The sequence below is a fragment of the Equus asinus genome, chromosome 17 (genome assembly GCF_041296235.1).
Source record: "Equus asinus isolate D_3611 breed Donkey chromosome 17, EquAss-T2T_v2, whole genome shotgun sequence".
In the NCBI taxonomy this organism is placed as follows: domain Eukaryota; kingdom Metazoa; phylum Chordata; class Mammalia; order Perissodactyla; family Equidae; genus Equus; species Equus asinus.
Window position 1 is genome coordinate 48403530 of NC_091806.1, and position 21621 is coordinate 48425150.

The 21621-nt window shown below is 58.9% G+C and overlaps 1 protein-coding gene across 4 annotated transcripts in view; it reads left to right on the forward strand.

The window, feature by feature from the left end:
- The first annotated feature begins 753 nt into the window (after positions 1–753).
- The window catches only part of LSP1 (lymphocyte specific protein 1), a 40796-nt gene continuing 19928 nt past the window's right edge, over positions 754–21621 (forward strand). The window contains exon 1 of one of the 4 annotated variants that reach the window (XM_014830188.3): positions 754–1082. In XM_014830188.3, coding sequence (XP_014685674.1) covers positions 1015–1082 — 68 coding nt within the window. In that variant the 5' untranslated portion in view covers positions 754–1014. Of the gene's footprint in view, positions 1083–15261; positions 15755–21621 lie in introns of those variants that run through there. The other 3 variants (XM_044749797.2, XM_014830189.2, XM_070488397.1) reach the window with 3 other exon arrangements.

Here is a 21621-nt window from a genome sequence, read left to right on the forward strand (position 1 = left end):
TCAGCCCATGTCTTGCCAGGGAAGTGTCCTCCACCTCGACGGCCCAATGGCAAACGGCACACGGCCCAAGGCCCCTCGGCTTCGGGGTCCAGCCCCCACAACCGCCCATCAGCCCTCACTGATTTCTGAGCCTCTGGTCTGGCCACACTCAGCAGCCAAGGACTATAAAGGGTGGAAACGGCCTCGATCCATCCCCTCTGTTTTGCTGGTGCCTCCCAGGGGAGTCCCTCAGCCCCCTGTCCCCCAGGGCCTGGTGACACTCACCGTCAGCGTGGTCAGTTCCTAGCTCTCCGAGCATGGGGGTGAGGGAGGCAGAGTCGAGGGGCAGACGGAGGGGCTGCAGAGAGACCAAGGGTGCCCAACAACTGGGGAGAGTAAAGGAAGCATGGAGACAAGACTTGCTTACAGGACGCAGGACATTTCACACAGGGCCCCAGAAGCTGCCTGGGGAGCACAGATCGGACAGGGGTGCTTGAGGATGTGGCCCCAAGGCCTGCAATGAGGGTGCATCCGTGCTCTGTGACGCACCCAGAAGGTCTCCATCCAGAGACGTGGAGATGCTTAACATGGAGGCATGGGGGACAGCCTCAGAGAGCAGACAGACTCAGGGAGCAGCCAGCACAAGTGAACCTGGAGGCCAGGCCTGCGGGGGGACCCAGGCAGAGTGTGGGGTCTCCTGTGCAGGCGCCAGGACTCCAGACCATGTGCCGGCCCCCGCGCCCCGGCTCTGCCGTCACACCGTCCCTCTCTGTCACTCCAGTCCCTGCAACTCGACTTGCTTAACGCTTCCTGATGGCTGGGGTTTTTTTTTTTTTTTTTTTCCTCTCCTCTTGCACCAACAGATTAAAAAACAACACCCCAACCTAAGCCCCAATATGTTCCAAACCTCAACCTGCAGGCGGAAGGGGGAAGTGAAACCCAGCTGGGGGTGGGGGCTCCGGCCCGCCGCCCGCCCAAGGAAGCGCTGAGCGGCCGCACACACGCATAGCCGAAATCGGCCCAGACGCTAGGCCGATGGCGGAGGCTCCGAGCCACCCCGACTCTGAGGAGCAGGAAGAGCTGCTGGTGGAAGAAGCCACGGGGTAGGTGCCCATGGGGGAGGCCTCATGCGTCACGGTGGTCTGTTCCCAGCGAGCAGGAGTCTTTGTTTGCATTTATACGAGGGTAACGCTTAACCCAGAGCCAATGGCGCCAAGGGGGACTTGGGCGGCACACAGGCTGCAAGGCGCCTTCCTGGGACCCTGTGTCACCACACGGAGGGGTGGGCGCCTCTTCCGTCTGCCTCTGCAGCTGGGCCTCACTGGGAGAGGCTGGGTTCTTCTCCAGCTGGTGGGATGATAACCCAGGACAAGGAGGGCTGGACACCGGATGCAGGGCCCCAGGACGTGGCCTGCATAGCTGGGGAGGAGCCCAGGCCTCAGGCAGGCAGGGCTGAAGCTGCGAGGACTGGAGGGGGGGTGCCCTGGGCCAGGAAGCCTGGCTGAGAGGGACTGCTCGGCCTTGGGACTCTCAAAGCCTGAGCTTGAGGCCCTGCTGGGCCGCCTCCCCTAGACTGCCCCTCCCATGGTGATGGAGGAGCCCGAGGATGCCCAGCAGGTGCCTGTTCTGAGTACCAGAAGGCGCTTTCCATTGGGGATGGGATGTGAGGGGGACATGGGCAGGTGCTGCATGTGGGTTGCCAGCAAAAAGGACCACCCGTGCCACCACAGCCAGAGCTGGGCAGAGACCCTGCGGGCCCAGGCCTGCTCGGGAGGCAGCTGTGCTCCATGGAGTGCTGGGCGCCTGGCCTGTGGGGAGGCAGAGGAGGAGGGTCCCTGGCTGGGGAAACGCTGTCGGCAGGCGGCATCCAAGCTGAGCTGGGGGTGGGGTGGGTTCTGACTGCCCAGGGTGCAGGTGCCAGAAGTGGTGGGTGTAGTTGGGTCTTGGGGACAGGCGAGGCTTCGAGGGGCAAACGGATGTTCTAACAGTCAGGGGTTGGGGAGCCATGTGGGGATGGAGACCACTGGCCCAGAAGGGGAACAGTGGGGCTGCTGCCCAGGCCAGCAGAAGGCAAGGACCAGGAGCCCCCGGCTGGAGCAAGAGGGGATGAGATGCCCAGAGCCAGAAGGATAGAGACGGAGCCACCAAGGGCAGGGAGGGGAGGGGATGGGAGGGTTGTATGGTCACCAGGGCCCCACAACCTCAGGGATGACTTGCAAAGTGCATTTGGACCCTGGCTCTTCTTCTGGAGGCTGGTGGCAGCCATACCTGATCCTGCGATGACGCCTTTATTGATAAGGAGAGAAATGTCTGCTGTGTGTGTGCGTGTGTGAGCATGCGTGTGCATGTGTGCGTGGGGGAGGGAGGTGGACGGTCACCTTCTCCTTGCCAAATCCCCTATGGGGCCCTGGTGTGGGCTTCCAGGGGCCCGGGAGCTGGGCTGCTGGGGAGGCTGAGCACGGCTAGGCAGGCTGGGGTCTGAGTCCGGGTCAGGGTGCGCGTGCCAGGCCGGAGCAATGGCAGCCATGTTGCCCCTCAAGGGGTTGGATGGGACCCGTCGCCCAGCATGAGCTCATGAGGGCCGAGGAGGGATGAGAGGCCATGGCCCAGTCTCTGTGCCCCTTGGGGATCGTCACGTCCCTGGGGAGGCAGGTTGCTCTGTGCACAGAGCAGGCAACTAGGGACAGCTGTGTCCCTGCTCAGAAATGACTCCTCATGTCAGCGCCGTCCAAGCCCTGGGCTTCCCATGCTCCTCTAGCTGCTTCATGCCCATAGAAGGGCACAGCTTGAGCAGCCTGGTCGGGCACCCCCGCCTCCCTCCTTGGCCCCATCCTTGACCTCCGCTCCCAGCTGTCGCACATGCCGAGGAGAGGGAGAGGTTGGGGGAGCAGGGCACGGCCATGGCAGCAGGGGCCCAGGCGGGTGGGCAGTGGGCCGGCGCTCGGCCGACCCCTGGGTGTCTTGGTGCCTGTCCCAGGGCCGGGCTGCACCTGTGCAGGGTCTGTCAGGAGCTCGGGCAGGAGAGCTGGCCAGACACAGCCCCAGCCCCTGGAGCCTGGGTGCCCCGCGGACGTCACCCCCCGACCCGCCCATGCGGTGCGTGACACCGACCTTTCAGAATGAAACTGAGACCTCAGGCCGGGTGGGGTTTTCATTTCAGAAGGTGACTCAGGGAACCGGGGATTTTCCTGTCCAGGGTGAGTGAGAAGTCCCCGACGCCCAGGGAGAGACCTGCGGCCTGGGAAGCCCCCAGCCAGGAGCCCCGAGGAAGGCCAGGGCTCGGCAGAGTCGGCAGTGGCTGGAGGAGAGCAGGCGAGAACTGCCCCCCGGTCCCCACATGCTGCCCACGGAGCAGGGGACGTCAGGGTCTCAGGACATCACCCCCCATGCTGGGCCCAGGGCAGCCTCTGCCCCTCCAACTGGGCAAGTGCACCAACCCCTCTGATTGCTCCAGGACGGGGCCACCTCCCTCAGACTGCCCCAGGATTGGGCCAACACCCTCACATTGGGCCCTAGGATGGGATTGTCCCCAAACAACAGGCCCTCGACAGGCCTTGGTTCCCCTCTCTGCCCATGTGCAGGCTGGGCTGCACCCCCTCCCTCCCTCAGGGTTGGGGTGCTCTCTCCTTGCCTGGCTGCCCAGCTGTGGGATCCCACAGAGCGGGGCCAGGGCCATGAGCTCTGGCACGTCTCTGTGGGGCTTCCCTGGTAGAGGTGAGACGTGGCCCCATCCCCAGTCTTTCCCCGTGGGGAGCAACGGGCCTCGGACCCCAAGGGGCGGTGGGGCAGAGCCCCCACCCAATGCACTGAGGTGGAGGACGCCCTCAGGGAGCCTGGGTTCCACACGTCCAAATCCTGGACCCCCAACTCCTTGGAGGGCCCATGTGCACCCTGACCCTCACCAGGGCCAGACCCGGCTGGGCTGGGTCCTCCCTGTGCCCCCACCCACATGACAGAAGTCCTGCTGCTCCACCTGCAGATGGGCTTGCCCTGCTCCCTTGGGCCTCGCCCCTGCCACAGCCCAGCCCCCTCCTGCCCCACTGGTTGATGGGGATGACCTCACTCGGTGGTCTCCATGCCCCAGCCCTCCACACTCTTTCTCCGTGAAGACATTGGACTCTGTCCTCCCATGCATGGGACCATTCACCACCAAGTGGCAAGGCCACACCCCTAGGCGTCCACTCCAGTCCTGCCCCAGCCACGCAGATCTCACTTCCCCACAATGGTCTGGCATTCCCAGCTCTTCCCAGTTCTAGAAGGTGCCAGAATCACTGCAGGCTTTGCATAGACCTTTCCCAGCCTGACCCAGCCACCCCGCCCCCTCTCCAGTCTTCCTAACCCTCGTCTAGCCCACCCAAGATGGCCACTGCCTTGGGCTCCCTTAGCATCTGCTGCTGCCCATCGTTAGAGCCAGTCCTGGATGACTCCCGGTGCTGCCCTGAACCCTCACCCCATGCAGACTCCTGGCTCTGGAAGTGCTGCGTGCTCTGTCCTGCTCCCTGCCACTCAGCAGCCTAATTTTACCAGGGCACTTCTTCCTGTCTTTCTTTTTTAATCATGTATTCCTGTTGCTAATTTCATGTCAATTCCCTGATTTTAAAATGAATAAATCATTTTCTTAAAAAAAAAGACAAAAGGTCATGCCCTGGTCCTGCCCTCCCCCCAGGAGAGGCTTGGCTACTCCGGCCTTGGAGGACCCTGATTGGTCAGGAGTCGGGTGAGCGGTCATCTCCTGTCCCCAGGCCTCTAACTGCCCCCTCGGCTGCTGGGCAGGGCAGGGCCCCGGTCACAGGAGGTTCAGGGACACTGCCTCAACTGTTTCTCCGTGTGCCCAGCTAAGAGGGGAGAAAGGCAGGGACCACCTGCGGGTCTACCCTGGGCAGGGTCTCTTTCTGGCCTCCTGACCCTGCAGACCCTCGGCCTTGCCCTCTGGGCTCCAGGGTCTTCAAGAGAGAGGCCCCAGGTCCCTGCCGGGCTGTGGGCAGCTGGGGAAAGGCCAAGCCAGCCTGGAGGCCTTGGGCGCCCTGAGAACCCTCATCCTCCTGTCCCCCTGAGAGAGCTGAGGGTGGGAGGAGCCTGTGGCATGGGAGGGGTGGGACCCCACGGGTCGGAACCCCCCTGCAGCCAGGCTCCTGGGTGGCCCTCCCATACATTTGCCTTCCCAGCAGGGCCAGACTCCACCTGGTACTGCCAGGGCACTCAGCCCGGAGCAGTGGGCAGTGCCAGAGGCCACTCAGGAGGGAGGGCGGACACGGGCAGAGTCGGGCCCTGGCCCCAGCCAGCAGCAGGCTGTTAGGGTGGAGGAATTAGGGGGCCGCACCCAGGGTCCAGACCTGAAGGCGGCAGTCAGAGCTGGGTCAGGCCTCAGGATCCCCCTGGGGCCTCCTTTTCTCCTCCCCCCAGGTCAGGGGTCTCTGGCGCCCGGAAATGTCCCAGGGGAGGGGGAGGCTGAGCTCAGCCCAGATGATGGATGCCTTCCTCTTGGCCGAGGTCGCCGGCTTCCTCCCGCCTTGCATCTGGACCCTCTCACGGTCCCTCGTTGGGTGGGGGAGAGGGAGAGGAAGCCTCACATACACTCGGGGTATCGCAGACCCCCACCCCTGCTGACTGGGGAAGCTGGAAATCCTTCCCCTCACCCCCACTCCCTGCCTGGTCCCCAAACGCCTCCTCACAAAACAATCCTGGAGCCACCTGGGGCAGAGCCAGGAGGGTCTCAGGGACCAGGAGCAGGCAGGCCCCGGCCGGGCGGCACCGTGGGCTGGTGCAGCGGCTTCTCTCTCCTCCACAACGCACTCCTCCTCCTGCCTCTGCCTCAGTTTCCCTCAGAGGGTGCCAGAGCACTGGGTGAGCCCTCAGTTGGGAAGATGAGGGTCCTGGCAGCAGGAAGAGGCCCCTCGGAGTCCTCGGTCGGCAGGAGTGGGGCCGTGAACATCGGCTTCACTCTCCTAGGCTCTGGGTTCTGAGCGTCGGGGGAGGAGGAGGATGGGGTACAGAGACCCAGGGGGCATGTCCAACCTCGGCGGCTGACGCCCAGACTAACACTTTCTGGGGTGAGCAAGCCCCGCCCCCCGAGGCCTCAGTTTCCCCATCTGCAAGGTTGGAGTCAGTCATAGCTACTCTGACTGCACGTCACTCCACCGTGCCAGCCTTCACCAAACCCTCACACCCAGGTTCTCATTGTACAGCCCCGTGAAGCAGGTTCCAGGACGTCCTGTCTCACAGGGAGAAACCGAGGCTTAAAAGTGCTGAAGGTTCTACCCGAGGGCAGCCGTCTTGAGTGACCGGGAGCCAGGCCTGGAGGGGTGCAGGCGGCATTGGCTTAGAGCAGATGCTTCCCAACACTGCTTCCCAGCAGAGACCCGCCCTGGGGAGCTGTGGCCCCGTGGGCTCAAGGTTGGGGTGCTGGGGCCCTGGCAGGGCCTCAGGGGGACACAGGGGTGGCTGGGCTGCCCCTCATAGGTGTTTGATAACCCCACACAGAGCTGCCAACGCTCTGCACCCGGAGGTTCTCGCGACGCGGGGGCAGCACTTCCCGAGGTCCACCCAGAAGTGGGCCAAGCTCAGAAGACACCCCCAGGGACCTCCCCAAAAAGCAGAAATGGGACGTGGCACTTCCAGAATGAGCTGGTTCTTTCCAGAGGCGTCTAGAAAGGAACCCTCAGCTTCTCTCCCAGCCCAGCTCCATCCAGTTCCCAGCCCCCAGCCCTTTCACATCAGGGAATCCTCTTTCCAGGGACTTCTAACTGACTTCTCTTCTCGAGACTGGGGACCTGGCACCACAAGGCAACTAGCAAGGGCAGTTCCCAGACCTCTCCTGACTCTCAGTGCCCTGAGGCAGAGAGAATCAGGCCCTCTCCTCCCAGGATGAGTTGGGACTGAGAGGTGAAAATGCGGCTTGGGAGTATGCGGCCAGGGGGCAGCCCAGCCAAAGGGGAATCCAGACGGGAGAAGCCAGCCCAGCGCCCGTCCCTCCCCCACACCCACGAAGCTGGAGAGAGGGGGCTGGGGGACCCGTGTGGGGTGTGGGGTTTGTGGAAGATTAGGGGATTGGGAAAGTCAAGCCTCCTAACCCTGCCCGGCCAGCACAGCCCTGCGGTGCCAGACACAGACAGATAAGCGGTGGGTGGAGGGAAGCCCCTGGCCCTGTCCTGGGGCCAGGCCAGTCCTGTCTAAACTCGGTCTGCTAACTGCCTGCAAGCTGGGAAGTTGGGAGTTGGTGGGGTGGGGGAGGAAGCACTGTCTGGTCCCACTGGCTGGCAGGGAGGGGCTGTCTGGAAACCCAGGGAATGTCTGTGCCCCCCTCCAAGGAGCTTACCTCCCCCTGCAGGAGTGGGAGGGCCTCAGGCCTCTGGCCATGAGCCTGGAGCAAGGGCAGCTCTGTGGGGGGGGGCATGCAGAGGGCAGCAGGGACAGTAGTGGGGGGTGAGGGGTGACAGTAATAGTGGGGGGTAGCGGTGGGGGGTTTCTACACCCACTTCCCCTCACAGAGTCTTGGCTTCCCCAGCTGCCACAGGGGCTGTGGGTGAGGACAGGGAGAGGGGGGCTGCCCTGCTCCAGCCCTGGTAGGTGGGATCTCAGATGCTGCTCCTTCCTGCTAAGGGGAGAACACAGCCCCCTCATTCCACCCGTGTCTGCGCCCCTCCTTCCTAGATGCAAACTGCTCTTTGACGGTTTCAATTCTGAGGTAACCCAAGGCTGCCTTCTCCTCTTCCTTTTGAGGGTATCCTCCCCTCAAAAGAGAAATGGGACTTGGGACAGATGGATCTAGCCCACTGATTCCAGAGGACTCTAGAAAGAAGCCTTCAGCCTTTCTCTTGGTCCTAGCCCCACCCCAAATCCCACCTTCATCAGTACCCCCACCACACTGCCACCCCGGCTCTCTCCCTTTGCTGGATTGAGGTACACACAAGACAGATGGATGCTCAGAGCATTTGGAGGCTGCCTTCTCTGACGTCAGAGACATTTCTCTACCCAGAGTCACCCAGGAGCCACTGGGGCCACCAGCCCTCTCACTGTTCATTGCACCTTTCATTGGATACTCCTGTGAGCGTATATTTGTGTGTGTGTGTGTGTGTGTGTGTGTGTGTTGTGGTGGTGGTGATAAGAATGTCTGAACAAGAGGATAGAACCCTACTTCTCCAGCTCCTATTTAGGTTCTATTGGGGCACTGAGCTTACTGGGCCATGAGGGTCTTTTCTCTTCTCTTCTTAGGCCACAAGTTAATGAACCATGTGTTAGTCACAGAAAAAAGAAAAGAAAAAAACTCAATAATGGAGAATAAAATGAATGAATAAATTAACGAATGAATGAAAGGGATAAATGAAAGGAAAGGTAGATGAAGAAAGGTAGGAAGTAGGGACAACTGAATGGAAGGATAGATGATGCATAGATGATGGGTGGTTGGATGGCTGGATGATGAGTGGATGGATGGATAGGTGGATGGATGGATGAGTGAATGGATGTTGGATGGATGGCTTTCTAGATGGATGGATGATGAGTGAATGGGTGGATGGATGGAGGAATGGATGGAAAGCTGATGGATGGAAGATGGTGGATGGCTGGCTGGTGGGTGGAATATGGTGGATGAATGAGTGGATGGATAAATGATGGATGGATGATGGGTAGATAGATGGATGGGTGGATGGATGGATGGATGGGTGGGTGGGTGGATGGGTGCGTGGATAGATGGGTGGATGGATGAGTGGTTGGATGGATGGACAGGAGAACATGTGTATATCTATTTGGATGGATGGATGGATGGATGAAGCGTGGATGCATGATGGATGATGAATGCATGGATGATGAATGGATGGATAGATGTATGGATAAGTGGTGGGTGGATGGATGGGTGAGTGGATGGCTGAATGGATATATGGACAGAAAAACATATGCATGTCTATTCGAATGCATGGATGGATGTGTGAATGGATGGATAGATGAATGGATGGATGGGTAGATGAATTAGATGAACTTGTAAGTGGATTTGTGGATGGATGGGTGTATGGTTGGATGAATGGATGGTGAGTGGATGGATGGATGGATAGACAATGGGTGGGTGGATGGATAATGGATGGATGGTTGCATGAATGGATGGATGGATGGATGATGGATGGGTGGAAGGTGGATGGATCATGAGTGGGTGGATGAATAAATGGATGGATGATGGGTGGATGGATGGCTGGATGAATGGATGAATGAGTGGATGACTATGGACAGAAGAAACATATGTGTACCTTTTTGGATGGATGGATGGATGTGTGAATGGATGGATAGATAAATGAGTGGGTAATGGGTAGATGATGGGTGAATGGATGGATGAATGGGTGGGTGAGTGGATGGATGAGTGGATGGATAAGTGAATGGATGGGTGATGGATGGATGAAGGATTGATGTTGGGTGGGTGGATGGATAAAAGATGGATGGATGGGTGGGTGGGTGGACGGGCAGATGGATAGATGGACAGAAGAACATATATATGTCTATTTGGATGGATGGATGTGTAAATGGACGGATAGATAAATGAGTGGATAATGGGTGTATGATGGATGGATAGATGAGTGAATGGGTAGGTGGATGGATGGATGAATGGATGGATGATGGATGGACAGATAGATGAATGGATGGATGATGGATGATTGGATTATAAATGGATGGATAGATGATAGGTGGGTGGAGGGTGGATGGATGGTGACTGGGTGGATGAATGAATGGGTGGATGGATGGATGAATGAATGGATGAATGAGTGGATGGGGAGATGATGGGTGGATGGATGGATGGATGGATAGATGGACAAAAGAACATATGTATGTCTTTTTGGACGGATGGATGGATATGTGAATGGATGGATAGATAAATGAGTGGATAATGGGTGGATGATCCATGGATAGATGGATGAATGGGTGCATGGATGGATGGATGGGTAAGTGAATGGATGGATGAATGGATGGATGATGGTTGATGGATGGATGGTTGGATAGATTCCGGATGAATGAATAGACAGATGATGGGTGGGTGGATGGATGGATGGATGGATGAATGATGGCTTGCAGGATGCGTGGGTGGATGAATGATAGATTGATGGATGAGTGGGTGGATGGATAAATGGACAGAAGAACATATGTATGTCTATTTGGATAGATGGATGTGTAAATGGATGGATAGATGAATGAGTGGATAATGGGTGGATGATGGGTGGATGGGTGGGTGAATGGGTGGGTGGATGGATGAGTGGATGAATGATGGCTGGCTGGCTCCCTGGCTAGATGGATGGATGGATGAGTAGATGGATGAATGGATGAATGGGTGGATAATGAGTGGATGAATATATGAATGGGTGGGTGGGTGAATGGATGGATGATGGATGGTGAATGGATGGATAAATCGAAGGATAGATGATGGGTGGATGAATGGATAATGGATGGATGGGTGGATGGATGGATGAATGGATGGATGGATGGGTGGATGATGGGTGGGTAGATGGATGGTGGCTGGTTGGATGAATGAATGCATGGATGAATGGGTGGATGGATGGACTAATGATGGATAGATGGATGGATGGGTGGATGGAGGACGGATGGATGATGAGTGGATGGATGGATGGATAGATGGATGGGTGGGTGGATGGATAAATGATGGATGGATGATATGTGTATTATGGGTGGATGGACACATGAATGGTTGGGTGGATGGAGGGATGGATGGATGGGTGGATGGATGGATGGATATGGATGAACAAAAGAACGTATGTATCTCTATTTGGATGGGTAGGTGGATGGATGGATGGATGGATGGATGGATGGGTGGATGATGGATGGATGATGAGTGGGTGGATGGGTAGATGGATAGATAGACATAAGAAGATATGTATGTCTATTTGGATGGACAGATGCATGGGAGCATGAATTGATGAATGATGGATGGATGATGGATGGATGGGTGGATCGGTGGATGAATGAACAGAAGAACATACATATGTCTACTTGGATTGATGGATGGGCAGATGGGCAGGTGGATGGGCAGACAAAAGAACATATGTGTCTCTTTTCGGATGATGTTGGATGGATGGATAGACGGATGGGTGGGTGGATGGATGGATGGATAGAGGGATAGATGAATGACTAGAAGGATTGGGGGTGGACACATGGAATGGAAGTATGAGTGGGTAGATGAATGATGGATGGATGGATGGATGATGGATGGATAGATATATGGATGGGTAGATGGATGGGTAGGTGGATAGATGGATGTGTGGGTAGATGGACACATGGAGTAAAAGTATGGATGGATGGGTGGATGATGGGTGAGTGGATGGGTGGATAGAAAGATGACATAAGAAGATATGTATGTCTATTTGGATGGATGGATGGATGGAAGGGTGGGTGCATGAATTGATGAATAATGGATGGATGACAGATGGGTGGGTGGATGGATGGATAGAGAGATGGATGAATGAATAGAAGGATTGGGGGTGGACATATGGAATGGAAATATGAATGGGTGGATGGATGATGGATGGATGGGTAGGTGGATAGATGGATGTGTGGGTAGATGGACACATGGAGTAAAAGTATGGATGAAAGGGTGGATGGGTAGATGGATGGATAAATAACTGGACAGATAAATAGAAGGTTCTCAAGACAGGTAGACGTATGGATGGATGTGGATAGAAATTTAGATGAACAGGTAAGGTAAGCAAATATAGAAAGAGACAGATGAACGCAAGCTTAGATAGATAGTGAGTAAATAGACATAAGGCTTGATGCTGGATGAACTATTGAAGAGATATCTTGGTGAACAGCACACCTAAAACAGGAATTATGCATTCACTGTTCTCTCTTCCCAGGACACTTTCTCCCACTGATGTATATAGCTGTCATTTTTCTCAAGAGACTTTGCAAACGAGGAAAGCCTTATTCCTTCTTTTGAGGTTTTCTTTAACTATCATATATAAAACATCAATCTCCTCCAGAACTCTATGTCCTCTTACTCTGAATTATATTTTGTATAGCATTTACCATCATCTGATTTATTACAGTATATATTTACTTGGGGTTTTTTTGCTCCCACTTAAATGTCATCCTTTTGAGAGCAGGGACTTTGTAAATGCTGAATCCCCAGCACCTAAAAAGTTAATACAGTAACTGTTCAATAAATTTGTTGAAAAATACGTGACTAGATGGATGAATATATGAAGATAAATGGAGAGATGAATGAACGAACCGTTGGTCGGATGAGAGATGGATGACTAAATGGATGGATGAAAATAATAGTAACTAATATTTATTGAAGGTTTACTATGTTCCAGCAATTATTTTAAGTATTTACTCATTTGGATGGCTTAATGGGCAAAATGATGGCAAATATGTATGTGGAAGGACAAACATGTATTTAGGCACAACTGGATGCATGAGGGGAAGATGGGTGGACATATGGGTGGATGGACAGACAGATATATGAATGGATCTGTGAATGGGATGGATAAATACTAAAATATTTGGAGAGATGAATGAAAGTAGGGGTGGAAGAATATCTGGAGAGATAGAAAGATGTATTAAAGAACAAACAGATAGTTCACTGGTTGGGTCACTGGGCAAACAGATATACAAATAGACGGTTAGTATATAGGTAAAGTAATTAACATATATTGAGTGGTTATTCTATTCCAAATGGATGCATGGCTAGCTGAATGTTTCTTCTAAGTGTTTTGTATGTATTAAGCCATTTAGATAGACGGACGGATGGATGGATGGATGAGTGGGTGGGTAGATGGATAGGTGGATGGATACTTGCTCATGAAGAAATGCAAAGGCAGGGGCGGGACATGGATATATATGTATTGATGGATGCTTGAATGGATCAATGGAAGGATATGCTGTGTTTATATGGATAATTGAAACAACAGATATATTGAGAAATTGATGGATTGATAAATGATACATGGAAAGACATACAGATATATTTATATAAAGATAGCTATACAAAGAGGATGGATGGACGGAAGGATGATGATCTGAGGCTAGATGTATGGCTGGGTGGATAATGGATGGGTGAATGGACGGACGGATGGATGGATGGATGGATGGATGGATACATGAGTGGATGGACAAATAATGGTACAGTTGACGTCAAATACTCTGCCCTATTGTCCCTGTTTGGCCATGCCCTAGTTGTAAAACTAGGAATCCTGGTCACTGCATTTAAAGATCTATTCTTGCCACCTCCCACCCATCAGCATTTCTGACAGATAACTATGCAATTCTAAGTTCTTAGTGACAGGAAACTCCCACCATCCCAAGGTAGCCCTCTTCCCTGTGGAAATACTTGTCCTTATTTTGAACCAAAATATGCCTCAGCACGTTTCATTCCTGGCTATCTGTGACTGGGATCCCAGAACTAAAAGCAAGAGGCAAGAAGGAGATGGGCAGGTTGAGATGGAAATGAAGCACCAGCTTACTTCCGCTAGGTGATCTGCTGAATGTCTGGCTCACCCTGAGGTCCAGCCATGTGGCCCCCATCTCCTCCTCCTTATTCCACCAGAGTCCTGAGGTCCCCACAGCTCTGGCTGGATGCTGCGGATGGGCAGTGGGTACAGTTCCCTCTGTGGCACACCAGCATTCTCTGGCTCCTCCTGGGTTGTGCTGGGGGAAGGGAGATGCTGTGGGCCCCCTGCAGGGCTGGCCATGGGACCCAGATGACGTGTGTGTAGGGGGGAATCTGAACCAGACTTTCTGACCCTGGCCAGCCACCACCTGAGTCACCGCAGACCAGATCTCCAGGCCCACATGGAGTTTTTCCGACTGTTGCTGACACTTTCAACACCTGCTGTCTTCACACAGTGATTCATTTGTGCGTCTGTTCCCTCCTCTGTCTGATCCTGACCTCACCCTTTGTCCACTCACACATCCCCCAGGTGCTCCCGGCCCTGAGCGCCTGGCCCAGCCAGAAGTCAGACTGGCTTGGGAATCACGACAAGCCATTCCTCTGTGGCTGTGGGGATGGAGGGCAGCAGCAAAGGCCGCAGCTCACAGGCACACGGCCTCTCCAGGCCAGGGCTGGGGGGGGCCAGCAGTTGGCAGATGAGGCTTGTGCTTCTGGCTCTGCCAGGCCCCAGCTCTGTGATCTCGGATCTCAGTTTCCCCGTCTGGGACATGCGGATGTGGCGTCTGCCTCTCGGGGCGGTTGTGAGCGTTGGTGAGCTGGGAGACCCACTGGATGTAAGACCACTGGCACGGAGCTGGCCCTCCGCGACTCGCTGTGAATGTGAGGCCCGGCCCTCCCCTCGCCCAGTCACTAGCCACGAGTGTTCTCAAGTGAGTCATGGGGACTGAGCCCAACCAGAGAAACAAAGGGCTGGGCTGCTTTTCCTCGGGCCTTGGCCAGAAGACAGGGGCAAGGGGCCCAGCTGGCTAGGGCACTGTGCTGACCTTGTGCCCACCGGTCACTTCTTGGGAGCATGGCTCCGGGATGCCAAACGGCAGAGGCTGTGTTCGTCTCTGCCTCTCTGGGGTCTCCCCACTCTGACCTTCCAGTACAGTTTAATGGGGGGCTGGGGATGCGGCAGCAGCTTCCCCATTTGGGGAGCAGAGAAGGCTCCTGGGGTGCCCCGGCCTCCCCCTTGAGGTGATAACAGGAGCAGAGGACTGGGAATGAACAAAGGAAAATGGAGAACCAGGAGGGAGGGGGAGAGGAGGAAGGGAGGGGAGGAAGGGAGGGGAGAGAAAAGGAGGGGGAGGAAGGAGGGAGGGAGACAGAGATAGGGACTGAGAGAGACAGCAGAGGGAAGAGAGAGGAGAGAGGGGCTGAGTGTGAGACCAGCGAGGCAGGTGAGGCAGACCAGGCCCACACAGGAAGGACCAGAGGGCCCAGGATGGGGCAGGGCAGGGGGGAGAGAGGATCCAAAGACAGACACAGGAGAGCGAAAGAGGGCCAGAGAACGGCCGGCCAGGCCAGGCCGAGGGGGCAAGGCCCAGGGATGGAGAGGCAGGTTTGGGGCACCAGGCCCCCTGAGAGTGGGGGGAGGTGAGATGAAGGAGAGTGAGGGAGGCAGGGAGCAGCCACCGCCTGGGTTGGGGGGAGGCGAGAGAGGAGCGAGGCAGCAACATGCTGCCCATCACAGGCCTCCAGGTCCTGCTAAGCCCCCAGGCTGCTAGGCTGGGAGGGTTTTCTCTCTGACATTTTTACTAGTCTCAGAAGGAGGGGGAGGTGGAGGTGGGGAGACCACGGGGGCGGAGTAGGGGCTGGGGGGAACAAAAGGGAAGCAGCTGCTAAGCGTCCAACGAGAGACCCACAGGGGCCGCAAGGCTCAGAGACAGGCCAGAGGGCACCTAGGCGCCCAGAGGGGAGGCAGCCAGGGAGACCCCCGAGGCCAGAGGGGCCAGGACGGACAGACAGAAGGTCACAGACAAGCAGACAGAGAGAACAGACAGGGGAGGGGGTGTCAGGGCCAGAGAGAGACCAGACGCCAGACAGAGGGAGAGACAGCTCGGAGGTAGAGAGACAGGACAGAGGGCGGAGGAGAGGAAGGGAGGGGAAAAAAAGAAAGAAAAGGAAAGAAAGAGAGAGGGGGGAGCGGGGGGTCCAAGTTACAGGAGGAGGAGCAGGAGGAGGGCAGCAGACAGGGCCGGCGGGACAGGAGCCTTTGAAGCGCGAGCAGCAGCGTCCCCAGGGCTGGGGTCAGGCCAGGTCGCTGGCCAGGCGGGCGGCCGCCAGCAGCATGAGCAGCTCGGCGCTCCTGAGGAGGGATGCTAGCAGACAGGGCCTGGAGAACCTCCTGAGGTAGGTCCCTCCCGGCCCAGGCTGGGCACGGAGGCCAGGGCGGGGTGCCCGTGCCAGCGCCACCCACAGACGCCTGGCACCCGCTGAGCCAGGGCTGGCGCGGCTCCGCCAGGCCGGCCCTGGGCGTGAGGCTCCCCGAGCCTTTCGCAGGAGGCCGGCCCAGCCCCGGTGGCCCCACAGCCCCTGCGCCGTGGCAGGATGAGGGGTGCGCCAGGCCTGCTGCGCTGTGTGCACACCCGTGTGGGTGCGTGCCCGCGGGCTGGGTCTCCTCCCTGCACCTGGCAGCGCGTCCACCTCCTGCTCTCCCATCGGCACCGTCAGCCTTGGGCAGCGCCACTCTCTGCTCGAAGACCCCTCTCTGGCCCCGCAGGCCCCGCCCTGGCTCACGTGCCCAGAGTCAAGAGCGGCTTCCGGGCCTCACCTCTGGTCCCGCCGACCCTCGGGGACCATCCAGTCACCCCTTACGATGATGAAACTGCACTTTGCAGTCACCTCTTCCACACTGCCCTTAGAGCACCAGCCCCGCATGGCGGCCCTGTGGCACCGTTGTGAGTGCTCAGGCCTCAGAGTCAGATCTTCTGGGGCTGGAAGCCTGGCTCCTGCGTTGTCACGCCTCGGGCCAGTGCCCTATCCTTTCTGAGCCTCAGTTTCCTCCTCCATGAAGTAGTGGTATGGTGGTACCTGCCTCGCAGGGTTGTGAAGAAAGCAGAGGCAAAGGGCCAGAGGCTCTACAGAGCTTGGCCACAGGCAGGTTCAGAGCTACTACTCTGAGACACGGCCACTCACTGCCTCCCTCTGAGCCGCCTGCAGTGCTCTTCCTCCTCCTAAGCCCTTCCAGGTATCTAAGGCCCAGTTGAAATGCTGCCTCCTCCAAGCAGTCTGTCTTGAATTCTCCCGAGTGGGGAGGACTGTCCTCCTCTGCCAGGCCTGGTGAGCCTACCGCCCGTCTCCGTGGTGGCAGGGAGCATGCCAGGCAGACTGCAAGCTCCTGGGCCGCTGGGCAGGCCTCTCTCAGCATCCCCAGGTCTACCCAAGCCCTGACATTGGGAGAGAGGAGGCGTGCAGGTGGGCTCAGCAGCATCTGAGCAGAGCTGAGAGCAGTCCCAGCCCCTCTAGCTCCGGCTGGCCCGGTCCCTGCAGACACAGGATGACGGCCCGCTCCCAGCCTCACCCTGGCACGGCCCAAGGGCCGCCCCACCAGAGTCGGGACCAGCGGCCGGGTTCGAGGGGGCCTCTGCTGGGCATGCTCCCTCTCGGCACCCCTGCCCCCTCAGAAGGCAGCCCCGCCCTGAGTCATCTCCTGGGTGCCACCTGTCGCTTCCTGGCTCTGCCCGGCCTGCCCAGCTGGCACGGCTGACCAGAAGACCCTCATGCCGGGCCACGCATCTCAGGTGGGATTTGTCCCTGCCTGGCTGAGATATGTCCTCCCAGGGGTCACCAGTGTCCCCTACTGGGGAGCTCTGTGGCCCAGGGATGGAGGAGCGCCCGGGTCAGTCCCTGGGGCTCATTAGCACCACTTAACAAATGGGGAAACTGAGGCCCAAGTGGGGAACCATCCAGCCCCCCCGGGAATGACAGCAGAGCCCCAGGGCCTGGCTGGGCACACGTGAACCTGGTCACAGGAGGACCTGAGCCACAAGCGCCCGTCCGGCTGGGGCTTTGGTTCCGTTCTCAAACCAGCGCCAGGCTGGGGAGCAGGGGCATGCTGGGGTCCCCAGTGGAGCATGGAGGGTGCAGCTTCAGCTTGGCTGAAGGCTCAGGGTGAGCCCCCAAGAAACTGAGCTGGGGTCAGGTGGGCCTACGGGTGGCTGGCCAGTGGGGCAGGCGCAGAAGGAAGTGTCCCTTGAACTCCCCGAAAATGTCCACGGTAGGAGGGGGCCACGGGGTGCAGGGGAGAGTCCTTCGCGAGGAATAACAGAAGCATGGCTGTCCAGCCACCGTGAGTGGATCGACAGAACCGCACGTGGTGATGCTCACAGACAGGCACCAGCCCACACACCCTCCAGGCCCCTGACCCAGTGATGCGCTGGGCAGTACGCACCCAAGGGACACGTGAGGCCCTGCCAGGCAGGTGACATTCCTGCCACCCTCGCGGTTGTCAGCGTCTCTCCAGCATCTAACAGATCGAACTTCTCGTGGCCCCCCCGACCCCGGCAGACAGGCCCCCTGTCCCCGTTTGACACACAGAAAACCAGGCTCAGAGAGGTGATGCCTTGTCCCAGGTCACCTTGGGAGTGGGGAGCCTGCCACTTCACCCCAAACCTTCACTGCAGACGCCTGGGCGAGGAGGGAAGGGGGACGTCAGGGGCAGGGCATGACCCCTCTCTGTGACAAGCTCCAGAGAGGCATGCTGGGTGCCAGCAGTGGCCGTGGTGTAAATTGAATCCAGTTTAAGCGGATTAAAAATGACCCTATGGGCCAGCTGGGAAGTCATCCGTGCCCTGCCCATCTTCCTCCACGTCTCAATCTGGTTTATCCAGGGCCTGTGTGGCCACCTGGACGCCTGTATCTCCCCGTCTGTCTAGGCCCAGCATGAGGCTCCAGGCTGCAGGGCCAGACCCCAGGGCTGACAGCCCACCCTGCAGTGCCCGTGTGCCCTGCTCTGCCCCTGCCCAGGTGGCTGGAAGCCACTCGCCACGCCCCTCCAGCCTAGGGTGACTCAGGCTCTCCCCAGGCCCACCCTGGGTCAGGCCAGCGTAGGGGCAGTCAGGGGGCAGCGAGGGGACCCCGGCCTGCTCACTTCCAGAGGTCACCTGGACTCTCGGCCACTTTCCTGGTCCCACAGTCCTTGGGAGCCTGGCTTTGTGAGGTGAGGCCCAGGCTGGCACAGAGCAAAGGGGCTGGCCGGGTCACCCTGGCTGGGTCCTCGTCAGCATTCGGGCTCCCGGCCCCCAGGGGAGGCTCTGGAAGCTGGAGGAGGGTTGCTGAGAGCCCCTCTGCCGCCACTCTAGGTGTACGCCCTCCGAGGAGAGGATGGCGCTCTCCGTGGCTCTCCCACCCTTGGGCAGCCAGGCCCAGGAGGCCTCTGGGGACCCCGGGGTGACCAGCAGGGCAAGGGATGGGACCGGCAGCCTGCTGGGCTGGCCTGGGGGGGGTGGCGGAAGCCAAGCCTCCAAACCACAGTGTCCAAAGGGGCGTGGCTGCCTCGGGCCCACCCAAGGCCCAGATCCGGTGGGTGGGGTGACCCAAGCCCTGGCAGCACCCATGCCTGGTGGGTGGCGCCAGTGCGGGACCAGGTGGTCTGTCGGCCAGAGCCGGTGCTGCCCCAGGAGCCTGGGAGAGCCGGCAGCAGGGGGTACAGGGACCGAGTGGCCCAGCCCCCTGGGCAGGGTGTCAGGGCCGGAGCCCAGAGCGCTGAGGTTCAGGCCGGGCTCCAGCCCCAGCCCGAGAACCAGAGCAGGACAGAGCGGCAAGCAAGCCACGGCTGGGGTGCACCGGGCACCTGGGGGCTCAACCCCCACGCCCCTGCCAGAGCCCTGAGAGAGCACCCCGGGGTTCCTGGGCCCCAAGGGATGGCTGGAGGGGGTATAGCCCCCAGGAACACCTCGCCAGGCTCAGAACGGCTCAGCACAGGTTGGTGGCCACAGGCCGACCCACACAAGTATCCAGGGGCCAGGCCGGCACCCACTGCACGTGGGCGCTGGGGCGTGAGAATTTCTTGGTGGCCCCTGGGCGTCAGGGAGAAGGATGCAGGGCCCCAGCCCTGGGCACTGAGTGGGATCAGACCCTGACCCACCTGGAAAGGTGAGAGTGTGGCCGTGAGGGACAGCTGCTGGACGGGCAAGGGGAGGTCCAGAGGCGGGCCTGAGGTGAGGCTTGTGGAGCTGAGGCTGGGGGCTAGGGAACCATGGGCCCTGTGGGCTGTGAGACTCTCCTGACCCCAGGATGTGTCCTACCAGGTGGTGGGAGGAGGAAGGAGAAGAAAAGAGAGAAAAGAGAAGGAGTGGAGGACTGAGAGAGAAAACAGAGGTGAGGAAAAGAGAGCGGAGAGAAGGCGAGAGCCGCAGGACCCTCACGAAGGCAGAGAGAGGGAGAGTGGGGACCGGCGGGCACGGTGGTCCAGCGGAGGAGGGGCAGAGTGAAAGCAGAAAAGAGAAGGGACAGAGGAGGCAGGAGATGAGGATGCTCACCATCCGCCGAGGTCCCCGTGCAGCAGACGGGGAGGACGCCGAGGGCCTGGGTGCGGTGCCGAATCCGGGAGACATTGCAGCAGCATCCAACGTCTACTCCTGACCCTCCGGGCAGACAGGATGGGGCAGGCAGGCAAAGGAGAGGGGAGCAGGGCAGACCAGGTGAGGCCCAGCAAGTGCAACAGCAGAAGGGAACAGGGAGAAGGGGAGAAGCCCACAAGGGGAGGGATCAGGACCCCTGAATGGGCTCCCGCCATGCCTGGTCTCCACACCCGCCCTCGGGGGCTATGGGTGGCCCCCGTGAGAATCTGCACCTCTCAGCCTCAGTTTCCTCGTCTGTAATGGGGTGACGAGAGGATGGCCACGAGGAGCCATGTGCTGGCTGTGGACAGGTCACTTTGCCCCTTTAAAGGGGGCTGTACCGGCAGAGCCCCCAGCTCCTGGCTGGGACCCCAGGGGCAGAGGCCCAGGGCAGGTCGTGCCTGATCTCAGCTGGTGAGACTCCCAGACGTTCACGTGAGTTTTGCGGGCCCACTGAGGCTGCCCCGTCCCGGTCTGTGTGGATAAGGAAGCTGAGGCCCAGGGAGGCTTGGGGTCTTGCCCACTGCTCTGGGCGCCAGCAGCAGGGGTCTGCAGAGGACCCACAGCCAGGGGGTGGCACAACGGAGGCTGAATTAGGGCCAGTCCAGTGGCACAGACCGGCTCCTTCTGTTCTGCTGTGCCCCCCAGCGCCTCCTGGAATGATCAGTCCTGAGGGGTTGGGGGTCAAGGAGCCCTCAGAGAAGGGGCTGGGGGCCAAGAAGGGCATGCAGAGCCCGGGCGGCAGAAACCGCCTGAGGCATCAGACAGAGGGTCCGGCAGCGCGTGCGCTTGGGGGCCAGAGCCGGGAGCGGACGGACAGGTGGTCGGGTGTCAGGCTGCGGCTCCCGCCCAGGTGGGCAGCCAAGTCTGGAACGACGTGCAGACCCCAGGACTCGACAGGACCAGAGTCATTTCGGCAATCCCGGGGCACAGAGCGTACGTGGGGCCTTCAGGGTGTGAGGTGGAGCTGGCTACACCGGGCAGGAAGAAAGGGGAAGGGGATGGCAGAGGCTTCAGCCGGTGCCAGCCCCTAGTCGCGTGTCACGGAACGTGCCAGAGCTGGCCTCCGGAGCGCTCTGAGAGCTGTGCCAGGCAGTCTCAGCCCGCTCGGGAGCGCCCGGCTCTCCCGGAGGGCCGTCCAGCGCTGAGAGGAGACTGGGCTGGACTCAGAGACGCAGCGGGGCTGCCAGGCAGTCGGGCGCCGTGTGGTCAGCCCGCTTGTCCGGTTTCCGGGAGGTCGGCCTGGAGCGGAGCAGCGTGTAGGCGTAGCAGTGGGCAGGGGCGCTGGCTGCGGCAGAGGATGCTGAGAGCCGAGGGGCGGTCTCCCGGGCTGCCACGGCACTCGGGCCAGGTTCCTGCAGCGCTGTGGTCAGTGACTCGGAGGAGAACGGAAAGACCCGCGTGTGCAGTGCACGGGGCAGAGGGCCAGCGCCAGCCACAGTTGTGCCAGCTCCAACAGGCAGGATGAACCCAGAGGAGGGTGAGGCCTTGACTCCTGACCCCGTGCCTGAAAGGGCAGGCTGGTCAGAGCAGATGCGGGCAGAGGTGTAGAAGAGCCATGGTGCCAGGGCGAGGAGGCTGACCACGGAGCACATCACAAGAGGTAGGACGCCCAGCCAGAGGGAGGTGACGGGCTAGCCAGTGGGATGTCAAGCT